Genomic DNA, 15,407 nt, shown 5'->3' on the forward strand with positions numbered 1-15,407 from the left:
GGCGGAACGTAGCCTTCTACCGTAGACCGATCAGGACGATGAAAAGGGGGTTGCGACACGGTTGGTAGGAGGTGAACGTTAATAGGAACTTGGCATTCAATACACGGCTCTGGGTGTACCCTATCCGCGAAACCGCAAACCATAAACGCCCTGCGCCATCGGCTTGCATCCAACATGACCCCAGGTTGACGCTAACCCGGTCCGATCTTCGGCCTAGACATTCATCAGCACAGTAAACCAAGGCTGAAAAGAAGGCGGCTTTGACGTACATGTCGTGGTGCTCACTCAACCGACTGAGATACTTGTTGAGCTCTTCCACCCGCTCCTTGTGCGTTTTGACCCCTTCGCGCTTCAGGCGTTCTTGCAGCTGCGATCGTTAGCCACCACCAATTAACAGAGCATACGTAGGGAAAACTGGTAGTAGTGTAGGGGAAAGGAAGGGGGGGAAAAGCATACCCTCTTCCGCCTCGCCTCTTCATGCTTCCTCTCCGCCTCGGTCTTCGCCGGGCCACCCTCGCCAGCAGGCGCTGGAGACCCCGACCCTTCTAGCTCGGTTCTGTCGTTTTTTTCGTCGGCCGCCGCAGGCGACACGGCCGACTCCTCACCGGGGGTGGAGGTCGAAGTAGCTGTCGTTGGCGGCGGCGCTTCGCCGTCCTTGTTCTTCTTCGATTTCTTCTTTTTCTTTTCTACTCGGCCATCGCTCACTTTTGAGCCTTTCAGCTTGAGCTTGCCGCCCCCGCCTACCGAGTATTCGTCGCCTGGAGCCATCTCTGAGGAGGTTGATCGTAGGCGTGGACGACTAGTCGGTCGTAGGATGTATTCCGCGCCAAGATGACGAGGTCTAGGAGAGAGGTCACGTGATTTGGGGTGGGAAGTATAGAGTGAGTTAAGGTGCCCAAGTCATACATGTACTGGTTCAGATGAGTTCAACTGAGGAAAGACTATTCTATTTTTACCTCGTTGGCTGTACTATGATAAGGAAGTTGAAAGGCTGAGCACATCACAACAGGCGACTAACTTCCCTGGCCAGTTCTGCAGTCTCTGGTCGGGTACATGAATATTTATCCATGTTTCTTCACACAACTCCGTTGTTTATACAAAGAATGTCCGCAAATATATGCTTCCTGTGAATATCGTTATAGACGAGCCGGCTTGTGCCTCTGCTATGAAATCACTCTTGTCAAAACGGCCCACGATATACAGAGGAACTCCCCATAACAATGCATTGTCAAAAATCACCTATACACTACACAGCTCTGGTATATACCTTAAAGAACGCAGATTTCACAGGTCGAGGTATAAATATCCCCTCATGGTCCCTGAAACAGCGCCAATCAATCATCAGCATCTCTCCAATCTTTATACCTCCAATCCCAACATGTAACCTAGTACTGAAGGCGGATTTGAGACCTGATAATGGATCTCCAAATTGCTTAGACCTGTAGATTAGACCTCTGCTCTTTACTAAACTACCAGGCAATACCTGGAACCTCCAGAATCGCCACCCAAACAGTCGGTTGAGGATTGACTGTCTAGACTGTCTCTGGCGGAAATCGGCTAGGATTATCCAGAGATGGATTGTGCTGCACGCTATCCAAGGTATTGATATCCCTCCTGCGAATATTGGCTTCTCTAGGCCTTATTCAATGAAGTCTACAAACGTCTTTACTGTGAATGGTACGGTATGTCATCCCTTGAAGTAAGCTGCATTCTATTATGATTATCGACACTGAGAGTGCTTCGTAGACAGACCGTATATCGATACATTTTACATTGGTATATATTCCATGCCCCATTTAACCTAACTCCATCATAACATCATTAGTCAAACGGAATCGGCCGTAATCCAGAGCCGCCAATGCGTTTCCGCATTTCTGCCCCGGCAGCCACCGTACTCGGCACCTTGATTCCACAACAGTCGCCAAAATGATCAGTCTCCCGGCCATGGGCATGGTCATGGCCGTGATCATGGTCGTCTGCATCGTCCACATCGCCCGTCATCTCTCCCATTTCCGGCACAGCCGGGAGCAGACTTCCAAACAGAAAATGCTGCATAATTGGCAGCTTCCCGAGCACCTCCTTGACGAACATCTTCTTCATGCCACTCTCGATCTTGCTCCAGCTCTTTGCCCCGGAGATATCATCCAGCATAGGGCTATGCCATCGCAGGCCCTTTACGGTCTTAACACTATCTACCCACCGTACCTGGTCGAGATAGATATATTTGTCGCCTTCCTCATCCAGCACAGCTGTGTTGTGGATCCCCAGCGGGGTGATATACGGATGGCCGACGAGCTGGGCAGCGCCGAACAAAAACGGCATGAAGTGATAGTCGTCCAGACCCCAGACTCCATGCGAGCCGGCTGGTTCCAGGTAATATGTGCTCTGCACCTGGCGCATCAGATGCATGTAACTGACGTAGACGCGGAAGACGACCATTCGGAAATCGGGCGTCGAGAAGACCCCCAACTGACGAAGGCACAGCAGCCACATCATGAAATTCAGCTCGTGGCCCGAGCCGTAGTCGAGTCGATCTCGCGAGCCCAGCGAGTGGACGAGGTAAGTTGAGATCTCGTCGATAGCGGCGGAGTCCTGGAGGCCAAGAATGTCACGGTGCCATGCGGCGCTCTGCGCGGCGACATCGTCAAAGAGATCGCGGAAAGCGGGGTTGCCGAATCTTGACCCGCCTTGGTCGATGGAGGGATGTTGATCGAGGAGGGAGCGGACCCGTTCTAGGACGGTGAGGATGTTGGCGATATGCGGAGGGGTGGGTCGACTCTCGAGGTCTGTGATCGCGTATCCACGGACGGAATCCGAGAGGCCGAAAATAAACGCGAGGATGAGATCGTACGTTGGCGAGGAAAGGAAGAGTTCATGATCATGTCTGGAGAGGATCCGACGCACTGGTCGTACATATTGGTGGGAGGAGAGGTTCGGGAGTTCAGGCAGAGGCGGGGTGACTGGAGCCGGTTCTCTGGAGGAGGCGGCGGTGCCGGGTTGGGATTTGCGGCGATTGGCGCGCAATTCGGAGAGCTTCTTGGACAGATCGACTTTTGCTTGTGGAGCCACCTGTGAGGCCATGATGAAGGAGAGTAGCCGAGGAGCTCAGCTGACAAGATTAGGATGGTTGGCAGATGATGGCTGCAGATGGACGGAGGGAAGAAAGGTGACGGAGGCAGATGACATAAGGCGGCTGACATCGGCGGGCAGAATATTGGCGGACCAGAGCCCACCGCCTACTGCAACAGGAAGACTACAATGGCCTCCGAAACAGGACTAGTAGCGATCCTCATGTGATCGGCAGCTGCACTACACCCGATACAGGCTAGCGGGGGAGTTCCCGGCCGCATCGCCGGCGCGTGATGTTCGCTGCTGGATGGTTCTGATCTCTTTCTGCTCGGCTCTCGCTTCCCCCGCTGCCGGCTGAAGCCCAATGCCTGGTCTACATAATAGTACTGCCTTCGCTATTGTGTATACGGTTTCTGGAGAAGCTTCTCGGGTCAACCGCCGTGGTCTATTGATTATTTCCCCTGTTTAAAGGCCGTTCTGCGTCATCGAACTTCGGCATTATCCAACCCCCACCCAGAAAGCTGGGGTATTCCGATCCATCCACTCACGCTCGCCCCCCCATACGGCATCTCCCCTGCGATATCACCGAGCACGCCATCATGGACCCTTCTGATTTGACCCCCCCGAACACCAAAACCGTTGAGAACCTGCCTCCCACCCATCGATCTTCATCTCCCCATTCGTCTCGGAAAGAACCCAGACGCATGTCGCCGTTCGCTGCACAGAATCGCTCCTTCGCGGCGCCTGACCCAGGCCAGCCACAGCCTGTCGACGAAGTGACTCCCATCGTGAGCAACTCGGACACCTCGCGGCGACGCTACAACTCCACAGACGGTCTGCAGAACGGGAATTCAGGGCCCGGAAATGGTCGCGTCAAGAGTCCTTCCGTGCAGCCGGGCTCCGATGCGCAGTCCAACACAGACGAGCATCGAGCTTCCTGGTACAGCCGACTGGCAGATCGATATGGTAGTCTAGAATTGGAGAACAAGGGCAGTGTGGCCCGGGATCACCTCGCGTTGGGTTAGTGTCTGCCTCTTCTCTGTAGTCCGCTCTTTGGCTGACCATTTCACCCCACGCAACAGAACGAACATTCTTAGCATGGCTGAGAACTTCCCTTGCGTTTGCCTCCTTAGGCATTGCTATCACCCAATTATTCCGTCTGTCATCATCCGGAAATAGCCACACCGCGGCAGTGTCCGACATCTCGGCCCAGGCCTTTCCACCTCTCCTTTCCTCCGGGTTCTATGACGCATCGAATGTCGAGGCGCAATACTCCTCAGCGCGACTGCGAAGCATTGGCAAGCCTCTCGGGACAACCTTCATTGGCGTGGCGATACTGATCCTGTTGATCGGGTTTCATCGCTACTTCGAAAGTCAGTACTGGATCATTCGCGGCAAATTCCCCGCCAGCCGGGGCAGCGTAGCACTGATCGCGTTGGTCGCTGCCGGTCTGATTATATCCTCATTAGTTGTTATTTTAGCGATCTCGCCGAGTGCAGTCGAACGGTGATTAATTCCGATATATGCAGTAAGGTGGAATCTGTCTGTATAGTAGTATGTTGGTGTAGGGCTATCGGCGCGTGATCCTCCACATTCGGCGACATTAGTATATATTATGTATAGGCTCTATTCGTTTAGGTACCTGAAAAAGTTGTCGACGTTCAGGAATCGGAAAGGTTCCAGCTTTCACCTTGCCTGAAAAGATGCAGGATGCTTCTTTAGCCGGTATATGGAGGTGAACTCGTCTTCGACGGCTTACTTGAATCGCAGGTTCTGTGAAGTCTAGTACGTGCGCTAAAGGCAGTCAAGGACCTCCCTGCAATAGCGAAGGCGTATTCTGCTTACTCGGGAGAAAGCTACCAGTGGGAACATGGTCAGATATATGGCTACAGTGACTTGTAGTAATCCTTCAGTGTACAAGTTCCCGGCTTCGTTGTTCACATACCATATCCAGCACTTTGCCGGATCAACTCACACGAGAAGATCTTGACCGAAGTTTTTACTACAACGTCAAAAATGACGACATGCAATAACGCACACAACACTTACGATGACCCAAAACCTACGTACATTCGCATGGTCTTTCCACTATGATCTACGGCACGGCCATACCAGACCGGGACCTAACGATCTCGGGCATCGGTGTGCCAAAGGATAAAGATTCCGGTCTGCGCTCCTCACAGACGCCGTTGGCACCGCGCATCATTCGGAGTTTAGCGAACGCCATGTGGGTAATCCGATAACATAGCCACGGACAGTACCATAGGAGACTTGCGTATGGGACCTGGATTCACACCAGTTGACGAATTCCCGCACATCTTGCATCTCCCATCATCAATATAAAACTCCATCGAAAACAGCGCATCGAACCGTGGATACCGATGACATATGCAGTAAAGCGCCGAGCGAGCTGACATCACGAACAAAAGAAAAGGATCGGCTTCGGCCGTTCCGCAAGGGGGACAAAATTGGGTACGCCGACAGACTACTCCGTCGTGACGTTCCTGATGGAAGAAACGAAAAACCTTTCGAGGCCGGGTGGATCGATCGATTTTCCAGCACGGTGCGTTCCATGGGACAGAGGGGTTTCTGGAACGGCAGAGAAGGATTCCCGTTGGGAACCATGGGTCGGCAATTGTGCCCTGGGGAGGGAAATCAGGTCCACAGAATGGAATGCGTACGGAGTATGTACTCCGTAGGTTGGGTGGTGGGTTGCCTTGTGGGACCTGCAAAGGGTGTCGTTTTTACCTCGTCTCTAGGTTATCCCAAGACCTTTTGGGTGTTCGGATGGTCGTTAGAGTTGGATAGTGGCGATGCGCGGTTTGCCATGGGTGACGGGCACGCCCTTGCATTGACCCAGGCCTATTGTATTGTAACTCTGCAAGGTGGTGGGTGGGTAGGAGTAACACGTAATAGAGGACGGGTGACTAATTGTAAGGAGGTATTTCTCCGATGCAATCGAACTAGAGAGAGTGTGTCGTCCCGCAACGGCGAGGTGCTGTAGGTACGTCAATGTAGAGACTTTGCAAAGAGGTATACCACACCAGAATCACCATGCGTCCCACACGGAACATGATTAGCAGAGCCTACGTGAGGGGCTATCTAAATATGATCAGACAGAGTAGGTGGCAATCAAGTACGGTGTCAATTACAGCGCTTGATAGTGATCTCCTCGATTATTGGTACTCCCTCAGGCTAAGGTACTCAGCCGGGTATAGAACCCTACCATGAAACTATGCACGGGTACTCTTCTCAATAGCCACTTCTAAATTCGGCGAGGGACATAGCCCTTCGGAAACAAAAAAAAACCTCTACGTGATACAAGTGAACAGTCTAGAGGGGATGGCTGAATCTCGCAGCTTATCGTACAGGACGTATCTGCCAGATCAAAGCATGTCCGACACAGTGAGGCTGCGGCTGATATCAGGAGTGGATCGAGCCAATAAAACCGGGATGCCCTGACTGTGGCTTCGGTAGAAAGAGCCTGAAGGGACAACCACATGGATCACCTCGGGGCTACTGGTGGGTGGAAGATAAGGCTGCTCCGGGCCGTTCATGGAGCAGACAGAATTGAGTTGGAAGGATGACTGGCGTCGACCAGCTGGCAGTCAATTAGGTTCGAGCTGATCCGACCATGCGAAAGTGTGGAAATCTACGAAAGTTTACAATAATAAAGAATGCAGCCGCTCGCCATGTGATCGCTGCATGGGGCCCATGTTTATGTACTCCAATGTACTCCAGAGTACGATGGCGGTACGGCGGTTTTAGTGGGAAACTCTGACGAAGACAAAGCCTGGAGAAGGTCAATAATGGCCTCAGCTGAAGTCGGTCCGTGCTACGTCCCCCAAACCCGAACGGCACGCCTGAGGCGGGTACTCCGTAGCAGAGGGATCAAGAGGGGTGGTGTGTTCGAGATAGATGATTAAGACATCCTCACTCGGGCAACCTCCTGCAAGAGAACCGTTCCTAAACTGGAACCGGCGGAGGATAAGAAGGGCGAGCCCATGCCATTCACAATCATTGTTCGACGTGGCGGGATGCAAGTTCGTCCGTGTTGCGTTAGAGCGTCAAAGGATTGATTGAAACACATGAGCAAGTCTGGGTTGGGCTTAGCGTGGGCAATGGCCGGGGGGCGAGTGGTGCCTCCAGCTGGTGTTTTGACAGGGGGGAAGTATCAGCACAGCCTCTTTGGTTGAATAGGAGGTGGGTGATCTGTTTTGGGTGATTCCACACCACTCTATAGTTAGTATACAATATGATGGCCATGTCCATATTATTCCCTATTATTAGCACCACTACTGCCACCATCGCTTTTCTCCCCAACCGTGAGTTCTATTATTAACCTGAAGTTCGGACGGTACGGTGTTTCAGTCTTGCAGTCTCCTGGCCCGGACATGTCAAGCGGGTTGCCAACTTGGCAGGGATCCCTGGAGGGCGTTCATTAAACTAGCCCCCAATGTGGTTAGACCGGCGGGACTGCTCCGAGTCAAGCGAGATTTCGATATCCCCACCGGCCCCGCTGATTGGTGGGTAGCCTCAGGTACGGAGTCTTTAGGCGATGGATGCCTGGAGCCAGGAGCATTTTCTCCGGAACCACTTGCAGCTGCAGGAAGAATCCTCACAAAATCAGGCTCATATCAAGAATCCTCCGTAACAACAAATAAATAATTTCCCAATAATAACACTACGGCACTACTGTAGTATTCCGCATGGAAGGTAACCCTTTTGTGGTCTGTGTGAAGCGCTCGGTACTGATTTTCTCATCAACCCCCATGCTTGCATCATCTTACTAACACATAATGATCGACAGGGAAATTGCGTACTCCGTACTCCATACACTATGGACTGTTGACAACTGTTATCTCTCCATCACCCACGGATTCCATGAACCCAGCCTTGTATCCTCGTAGACAGTTTCCTTGGAGTATCCGTTTGGTTCTCTGGTACCAGTAGTGGATCTCGTATCCTCGGTGGCAACAGAGTGTCCATGACGTCTTACACTATCGTTCCTGTACGAGAACAATGATATTGACTGTTGAGGCGTCCGTTCGTCCTTCCCAGCCTAGATCTCTCCCGAATCGTACATTCCCCCCCACGAACCCTCCCAGCTTCCGATCGATGGGAGACAATAAATGGAACGAGCAAACGGTGTGCAGACGCACCCATCCGGAGAAGGCCAGGGACCCCTCTCTGGTCATTGCATGTCCCCTGAAATCGACCCTGAAATCGACCGGAAGCCCGGAGCATGGGGGTACTCGACGCAGTTCACATAAAGCACCCGCATGGATCCGATGAAAGCAGGATTATCATATGAACTCCATCCGAATCCATAATTCCATATCACTTCACCCACTATTATTATTATTATAATTAGATAGCCCTCCCCCAATCCCATCCCGGTCCTGGCGGCCCAATCGGTTCGCGCGTAACATTACGGCGGTATTGGCCGGTACGGTCGGCGGCCCCTCTGTGGCGGCATCCAATCATTGCCGAGGCGTTCCCCACATTGGATGCAAGTCAACCTTTCTGACTAACGGCGCTACGAACACTTTGGGGATAGCTCGTAACTTTCCGGCTTTAGGTTAATACTCACTCAACTCCTCTTCTGCCATCGCTTTCTTCTCCCCTTCGACTTCATTTTCCCTTCGCTCTCCAGGTTGATCCTCTTCTCTTCCCTCTCCTCCTTCTCCCCTCTCCCTTCCTCTCGCTCGTCCTCCTTCTTTTTCTCCGCATACCTTTCTCTTACACTCCTTTCGACTTCGCCGTTCTTTGAAATTCTTCCGCCTCCTCCCGTGGCCTTCTCTGGCCGTCCGCTCCTTACCATCCATCGTCTTCGCACTCGCCTTGATTTTTCCCGACCGACTTTCGCCCAGTCCCGTATTTATACAGTCGACTTTATATTTTTTCGATCGGGAAAGAGTCCCGGCTGTCGACCATCCGTCACCCGGTACATCTCCGCGAGCCCTTCGTGTTTATCCCTCTTTCGATTATATCCGTCCAAATCCGAGGGTCCTCGGCACACCACCCCGTCGGTTCTGTGTTCTGGGACCTAGAAGATCAATGAGATTGATGTGGAACTAAAGGCCTCCAGACAAAGTCGGGCTTTCCATTCGTCGTAGGAAAGCCACATTGGTCTGGAGGTCTCGTGCGTCTGGATCAACATCTGCCACTATTGGTTGGGTCATCGGAGGTCTCAAGGTTGGTGCGATCCGCCGACCATGGCTTCAATTTCGCTACCTCCACAGCCTCAAACTACTTCATCATTCTCTCACTATCTCGACTCGGCGCCTCATCCGGCACCGGGGCACAGCCGCCGCAACCTGACCATGTCTTCACCACTGCCCAACCCGCCGTTCGTCTTTCCGGCGCGAGATCCAAGTGCGGCCCCGCAAACTCCGGAGCGCAAGTCCAGGAGTGCTGCGCCCCTTCCGGCTTTCTCTTTCAATCCAGGCGCCACACATTCATCGCAGCCATCCATGCCGACTCTTCCAGTGAATCGACCGGGCGGGCACCGTCGACGATGCAGCGAACTCATCGGTAATGACCACTTAGTCGCTTCTGGGACTGTGGAAGCGAATAAGGACGAGACTCCCGATCCTGCTCCTGCTCCTGCCCCCATTCCCGCTCCCTCCAGCCTCCCGACTCCGGGACCTGGTTTCAGCGCGGGCGGTCCAGGTAGACGCCGTCATGCCCACCGCCGCTCGGCGGCAATTTCCAGTGTCGATCTGAGCGCGATTCGCAATACATTAGACCTGAAGCCCCCTGGGAAGTTCTCCGCACACCCCGACAGACACAACTCAGGACCAGCATCGAGTTGACGGCATCCGACGCCCCATCTCCCATTCAGCAATCAGTTTGGGTCGGCCCACGCCCCCTGCTTCACCGAGAATCACTATCAATGGGGAATCACTCCACCCGCCACGACCCGAAAGTCCGGTCAGCCCTCTCTCTGCTGAGCATACGCTCTCAGACACCCCGTCGAAAGACGAAAACACGGCATTCACGCGTCCAGAAACTGCCGCTAGAAATAGCAACGTAACTGGGGATCCTAGCCTGTCCTCGCAGCAAGTCGAGGAGAAACCCAAGCCTCGGCCGAGGACTGCGGATGCATCGCTGATGCTGAGCTCGAGCGCCAATGGTGGGTCAAACGAAATGTCACGATCAAAACGGCCACTCTCCGCCACAGGACATTCGCGCTTTCGGAAGAGTCTCTCGTCGGGTGTTCTTGACGCTGCCCTTCGGCGGCATAACATGGGTGACCACCCTTGGGCTGACCCGCGACATTCGTCGTCTGATGACGCAGACTCGGATGCGTCTGCCGACGAGCACGGAGCTTCAGGGTCTGGGTCGAAGAAACGGGTGAAAACCAAGAAGCGCCAAAAGAAGGTCCGGTCGTGGGCTGGTTCGATTCTGACTCGGGGCAAAGGCAAGCGCCATCAATCGAAGAAAGAGCCTTCGGAAGCCAAGTCGGAAGAAGTTCGAGCGCCCGTTCTCACACGAACGAATTCAGACCTTGGCTCTGGGCTGGATGTCGAGTTTGACGATGATAATATCGTCGTGATCCGGACCCCGACCAACCCCAATGCCCCAAGATCGCAGCAATCAGCCGATGACGACCAGCCGACCTTGGAAAATTCTTGGAAACCTCGGAGCTTCTACGAACAAGATACGCAGCAGAATGACACGCTCAGCCCCATCATCGATCTGGACGCGGCCTTGGGACCTTTTAACACACCTGATATGGGTTCTCGGAAAGTAGCAGAGAGTGGTTTCTCAGCAGCAAGCAGGCGCATGTACAGCGGAGGGCGGCGAGGAGAATTCGTCGGGCCGGAGATGCGATATCATCGACGCGCAGAAAGCGCTCCGGCATTGCCACCCTTCGACCGCAGCTTCCTGGCGAGTAGTCGACTCTCTAGCAATTTCGCAATGGAGCATCCGGATGTGTTCTATGAGGAAGAAGAGGATGCCTTCTTAGCCGCTACGAGCGAATCGGAGAAGGATTGTGGCGGTCAGGTGTCGACCACGGCGGTCCCAGCTCCAACGGAGGAACCCGACAAGGAGTCAGAGCGTAGCAAGGAAAGCTCGCAGACTTTGACATGCCAGCGGCCCGTCGAGAATAATGACATGCAAAACACTCAGACCGGTCTAGGGATCGGAGAGCCGCCAAAGTCACCCACTCCTAGCGACGTCCCACCGACAACCGAAGAATCTCCGCAGACGGACCGGCAAGATGTTACGAAGCAGCTGCGAAACGCCTCGAACCCTTTCTCGAACTATCCAAGGGGTCCCCTGGACACCGCCAAGCAGCAAGATTGGCATCAGAGGATACCAAAATTGCCAATTCCGCCTAGTCCCGACATCTCGCCCCGATTCACACCGGCTGATCAGCGGCCTGCCACCTCCCCGCTAGAGTTGACACCCAACATTCCGCAATTCTCTCTGCATGGAGGTAGTTCCATCTCGAACTCCTCGTTCCCCTCGCCGGATTTCACTGTCTCTTCGGATGCTCCTCGTTCGGTCACCACATCATCTACCGACCGCAACTTCTCCAACCCGTCCTACAACCAATCGATGGATTTCCCTCACGCATCTGTTGAAGATGTGCCTTCATTGACGAGTAGTGCATCGACTATGACGAATACGCTGAACCGGTTCTCTGCGAATTTCTTCCAGCGCCCTCGACTATCGACTGATCGTTCAGCTTCGTTTTCTGCTGCTGTGCATCGGCGCTCTAGTCAGCCTAGCAGTTCCAAGCGATCCAGTCTTGCCAGTCTTTCCAAACTGGTGGCTGGGCCTGGCTCCGAAAAGAGCAAGCTGAGCTATGAGGAGAAACCGCCGAGCGACGACCCTGAGAAGGCGCGGAAGAAGGGCCGGCGAATCAGCCGTTTGATGCACTTCTGGAGAACCAAAGACAAAGATCGGTTGAACGACGATGTTGTTCGCGAAGAACACCCATCATAAGCCCGCCGGCAAACACCACCTGTACATAGTCAACTCATTCACGATCTGCTCGTCACGGTCTTTGCAAGATCCCTTTTTACCATTCGCATTTTACCTGTTCGTTTCTCTGTTGGGATAACTGACGAATCTCTTTCTTGGTATGTGTTTACAAGCGTAAGAGTATGAAGCTCTTTGTCATTTTCTTGTCTCTCATTAATGTCCGGTTGCGTTTATGGACTGGATTTCCTTATTCCATTGCTCTAGCCATTTTCTTTCTTTACTTTAATTGTCCGAGTTGCAGGCTCCCAGAGCCGCTTTCTGTTCTACGGGATATTCATGTGCGATTGTCATCACCACTCAGATCAAGCCAGGCGGAGACAACACTGTATGGTTAATCTCAGCTACTCTCCTTCAGAATATATGGGCTGGGGTTCTACGTCTTGAGTCTTCCAACCGCGAAGTACGGAGTAGAAAGTAGTTACATGAGCAATAACAGTGGAATAGCTCCATATACTGAAAGGAGTTTAGCGTTGATCCGATAAGATATGAAAAATATATATACGCAACACCACGCTCCATCCACACCACCACAGTAAAACCACATACAACATGGGACCACCAAGGAATAACCAGCGAAAACCAACCAAAGAGCAGAATGCTCGCGACGCAAAAAAGGACAAGAAGAAATCCAGCCAGCCATCATCTCGCCGGCCCACACCACAGAGCACCACACCCCAACAACCCAACGACACCCACCTGGACCTCTCGACAACCATCCCCCTGACCCTGCAACAACTCCTCCTGAACGTCTTCAAGACCGGCCTATTATCCACAGACGGACACGGCTGGCTCTCCAACCCCGATAGTCCACCAGGCGAAGCCCCACTGGACCTCAAATCCCTCATCCAGACCATCAAATCCCACCTGTACAACCGCGACTTCGACTCGGCCTTCACCGACGCCAGCGAGGACCTGCTCCGCGCATACGCGCTGCGCTGGAGCGCCTCCCGCGCCCTCGGCTACGCCGGCGTCTTCAAGGCGCTGCTGGCCGAATGCATCCCGCCCTCTGCACCCCCGTCTTCTACGCATGTGGTCTGCATCGGCGGCGGCGCAGGCGCCGAGATCGTCGCGTTGGCCGCCGTGTGGCGCGATCTGCTCGATGAGACGCAGACGCGGCTGTCCGCCCGTCTGGTGGGGATGTCGCTGCAGGACGCGGAGACGGAGGCTTCAACTACCCCCGCGCCTACAGACGCTGTCGGCGGGCTGGGCAGCCTCGCTGTGACGGCGGTCGATATCGCGGACTGGTCGCGGGTCGTGGACCGCCTTGCGTTTGCGATCCAGTCCGCCGATGTACCAGGGGGCAAGTCGCACCCTGCGCCGCTGCTTGGCGGCGTCCAGCTCGAGGGGCGGGGGGAGGCTGACGCCAGACATGGTTTTGCGGTGCGGTTCCGCCGCGCGGACGTGCTGTCGATACCTGACGCGGAGCTAAAGGGCTTATTGCACATTGAGGCGGCGGCCACGGCGATGGTCACCCTTATGTTTACGCTGAACGAGCTCTTCTCGACGTCCATGGCGAAGGCGACGGGGTTCCTGCTGCGTGTGACGGATCTCCTGCGGGCGGGGACGTTGCTGGTCGTCGTGGACAGCCCGGGCAGTTATTCGACGGTGAAGTTGGGGAAGGGCAAGCCGCAGGCCGGTGGGGGCGAAGGGGAGGGGGAGACGGCGGCGCAGGAGCGGAAGTATCCGATGAAGTTCTTGCTGGATCATGCGCTGCTGTCGGTGGCGAGTGGGAGGTGGGAGAAAGTGCTCTCGCAGGACTCGCGGTGGTGGCGGCGCGAGGCGGCACGGTTGCGGTATGATGTTGGGGAGGGGGCGGGGTTGGAGGATATGCGGTTCCAGGTGCATATTTATCGGCGGGTGGATGGGTAGTGGGTGTATATCTTTGGGTGTTTACGGGTGATGAGGACATGATATGATACCATGGGTTCGTGTTGGTATTGAACTCTGTATGTAGAGTGGAATGGATATGCTATTGCTACAATAATAAAGACCCAATGAAAAAACCAGCCATACAACGTCAGTTCGCCAGGAGATCATGCATGCTCAGATCCATCCAGTGAAACGAAAACAGATAAAAGAGTACAGGAAGGGGAAATGGAGATTATAATGGAAGTCGCGCATTAAGAACACCTCTAGCTCCTCAGACCGAGCAGCAGACTCGTGTTCTTGCCGCCCTCCTTGCCATCGTTACCAGGGAGGTACGTGACATTCGGGTTGGACGCAAGCGTGTGCGCAATCTCCTTGGTGGCATCGATGCGACGGATCTCGATGAGACCGCTTCCGGCCTTGGCGACGGCCTTGCTGATGATATCGGCACTCTCGGCTTCTCCCTCGGCGCGGATGACGTTGGCCTGGCGCTCCTGCTCGGCGCGCTCGACGATGAACCGCGCGCGCTCGGCGTCCTGCTGGGCGATCTGCTTCTGCTCGACGGCGCGGGTGAACTCCTTACCGAAGGTCATGTGGGTGATGGAAACGTCTTCCAGAGCGATGTTGAACTGCGCCGCACGCTTCATGAGGTCGGTGCGGATGCGGTTGGAGACGGCTTCACGCTGCGTGATGAGCTCGGCGGCGTCGAACTGCGCGACGATGGCTTTGAGGACTTCATTTCCGATGGAGGGGAGGACACGTTCGTCGTAGTCGGTACCGTAGGACTAGGGGAGGTTAGCCTGAACAGCAAGAGCTGAGCGGAACATAGGTCATACCTGGTAGATGGCCGGCAGCTTCGGGACATCGGGACGGTGCAGCACTCGCAGCGTCAGACTGACCATCTGCAAGTCCTTACTTCCGGTGGTGGTGGAGATATTGCGAGGCTTCGTGCGGACATCGTAGATGATGGCCTTTTGCAGCCAGGGGACGAGGAAATGCGTGCCTTCGTTAACCACCTTGTCTTGCACACCGGACAGACGGTCGAAGATGACGGCGCGGGTACCACCGCGGACATCGTAGATGGAGGAGTTGAAGAGGTAGACACCGCCGGCGACGGGGATGGCGAGCCGGTAGAGGTTGTAGAGACCGTTGGCGGCCATGGTGGAGATGCGGATGGGCAGGGAGACGATGAAGATGAGGATCAATCGAGGGACTTTGGGGATGATGTGATGTCGGGCTTTTCGCAGGCGGTACCCAATACGGCCTAGCGCGGAGACAGCACTGCCGGCCAATCAGCGCCGGCCCGTTTTGGCCCGAAGCGACTTCATTCGGCAACTTCAACCTCTTCCCTTCTCTCTCCTCCCCGTCTATCTCGCTCATTCTCTCCTCACTTCCGCTTTCCCTCGCGATCATTCATCATGGGTGGCTCTCTGGATCCTAAGAATGGAGTGTGAGTTTTTTCCCCCGTGTTT

General features: G+C 54.4%; 7 protein-coding genes across 7 annotated transcripts; 3 read left to right on the forward strand and 4 right to left on the reverse strand.

Moving 5' to 3' along the window:
- Window positions 1-191: 191 nt before the first annotated feature.
- On the reverse strand, window positions 192-768 carry ATEG_00543 (DUF1754 domain-containing protein; the record flags this gene model as incomplete). Its single annotated transcript, XM_001210629.1, has 3 exons — window positions 192-213; window positions 270-367; window positions 457-768. 3 exons carry the CDS (start codon window positions 766-768, stop codon window positions 192-194), a joined length of 432 nt encoding a protein of 143 aa, XP_001210629.1.
- Window positions 769-1,821: 1,053 nt separating this feature from the next.
- ATEG_00544 (serine/threonine-protein phosphatase 2A activator) lies at window positions 1,822-3,081 on the reverse strand (the record flags this gene model as incomplete). The annotated part of the gene is made up of 1 exon (XM_001210630.1): window positions 1,822-3,081. The coding sequence occupies one exon, from the start codon at window positions 3,079-3,081 to the stop codon at window positions 1,822-1,824; it is 1,260 nt and encodes a 419-aa protein (XP_001210630.1).
- Window positions 3,082-3,668: 587 nt separating this feature from the next.
- ATEG_00545 (uncharacterized protein) lies at window positions 3,669-4,579 on the forward strand (the record flags this gene model as incomplete). Its single annotated transcript, XM_001210631.1, has 2 exons — window positions 3,669-4,089; window positions 4,167-4,579. The coding sequence occupies 2 exons, from the start codon at window positions 3,669-3,671 to the stop codon at window positions 4,577-4,579; spliced, it is 834 nt and encodes a 277-aa protein (XP_001210631.1).
- A 3,684-nt stretch (window positions 4,580-8,263) lies between these two features.
- Window positions 8,264-8,897, reverse strand: ATEG_00546 (uncharacterized protein; the record flags this gene model as incomplete). The annotated part of the gene is made up of 2 exons (XM_001210632.1): window positions 8,264-8,421; window positions 8,663-8,897. The coding sequence occupies 2 exons, from the start codon at window positions 8,895-8,897 to the stop codon at window positions 8,264-8,266; spliced, it is 393 nt and encodes a 130-aa protein (XP_001210632.1).
- Window positions 8,898-9,287: 390 nt separating this feature from the next.
- Window positions 9,288-12,030, forward strand: ATEG_00547 (putative cell wall proline rich protein; the record flags this gene model as incomplete). Its single annotated transcript, XM_001210633.1, has 2 exons — window positions 9,288-9,744; window positions 9,860-12,030. 2 exons carry the CDS (start codon window positions 9,288-9,290, stop codon window positions 12,028-12,030), a joined length of 2,628 nt encoding a protein of 875 aa, XP_001210633.1.
- A 588-nt stretch (window positions 12,031-12,618) lies between these two features.
- ATEG_00548 (25S rRNA (uracil2843-N3)-methyltransferase) lies at window positions 12,619-13,938 on the forward strand (the record flags this gene model as incomplete). The annotated part of the gene is made up of 1 exon (XM_001210634.1): window positions 12,619-13,938. The coding sequence occupies one exon, from the start codon at window positions 12,619-12,621 to the stop codon at window positions 13,936-13,938; it is 1,320 nt and encodes a 439-aa protein (XP_001210634.1).
- A 263-nt stretch (window positions 13,939-14,201) lies between these two features.
- Window positions 14,202-15,095, reverse strand: phb1 (prohibitin subunit PHB1; the record flags this gene model as incomplete). Its single annotated transcript, XM_001210635.1, has 2 exons — window positions 14,202-14,720; window positions 14,772-15,095. 2 exons carry the CDS (start codon window positions 15,093-15,095, stop codon window positions 14,202-14,204), a joined length of 843 nt encoding a protein of 280 aa, XP_001210635.1.
- Window positions 15,096-15,407: the final 312 nt, after the last annotated feature.

The sequence above is a fragment of the Aspergillus terreus genome, genomic scaffold, assembly GCF_000149615.1.
Source record: "Aspergillus terreus NIH2624 scaffold_1 genomic scaffold, whole genome shotgun sequence".
Taxonomy (NCBI): Eukaryota; Fungi; Ascomycota; class Eurotiomycetes; order Eurotiales; family Aspergillaceae; genus Aspergillus; species Aspergillus terreus.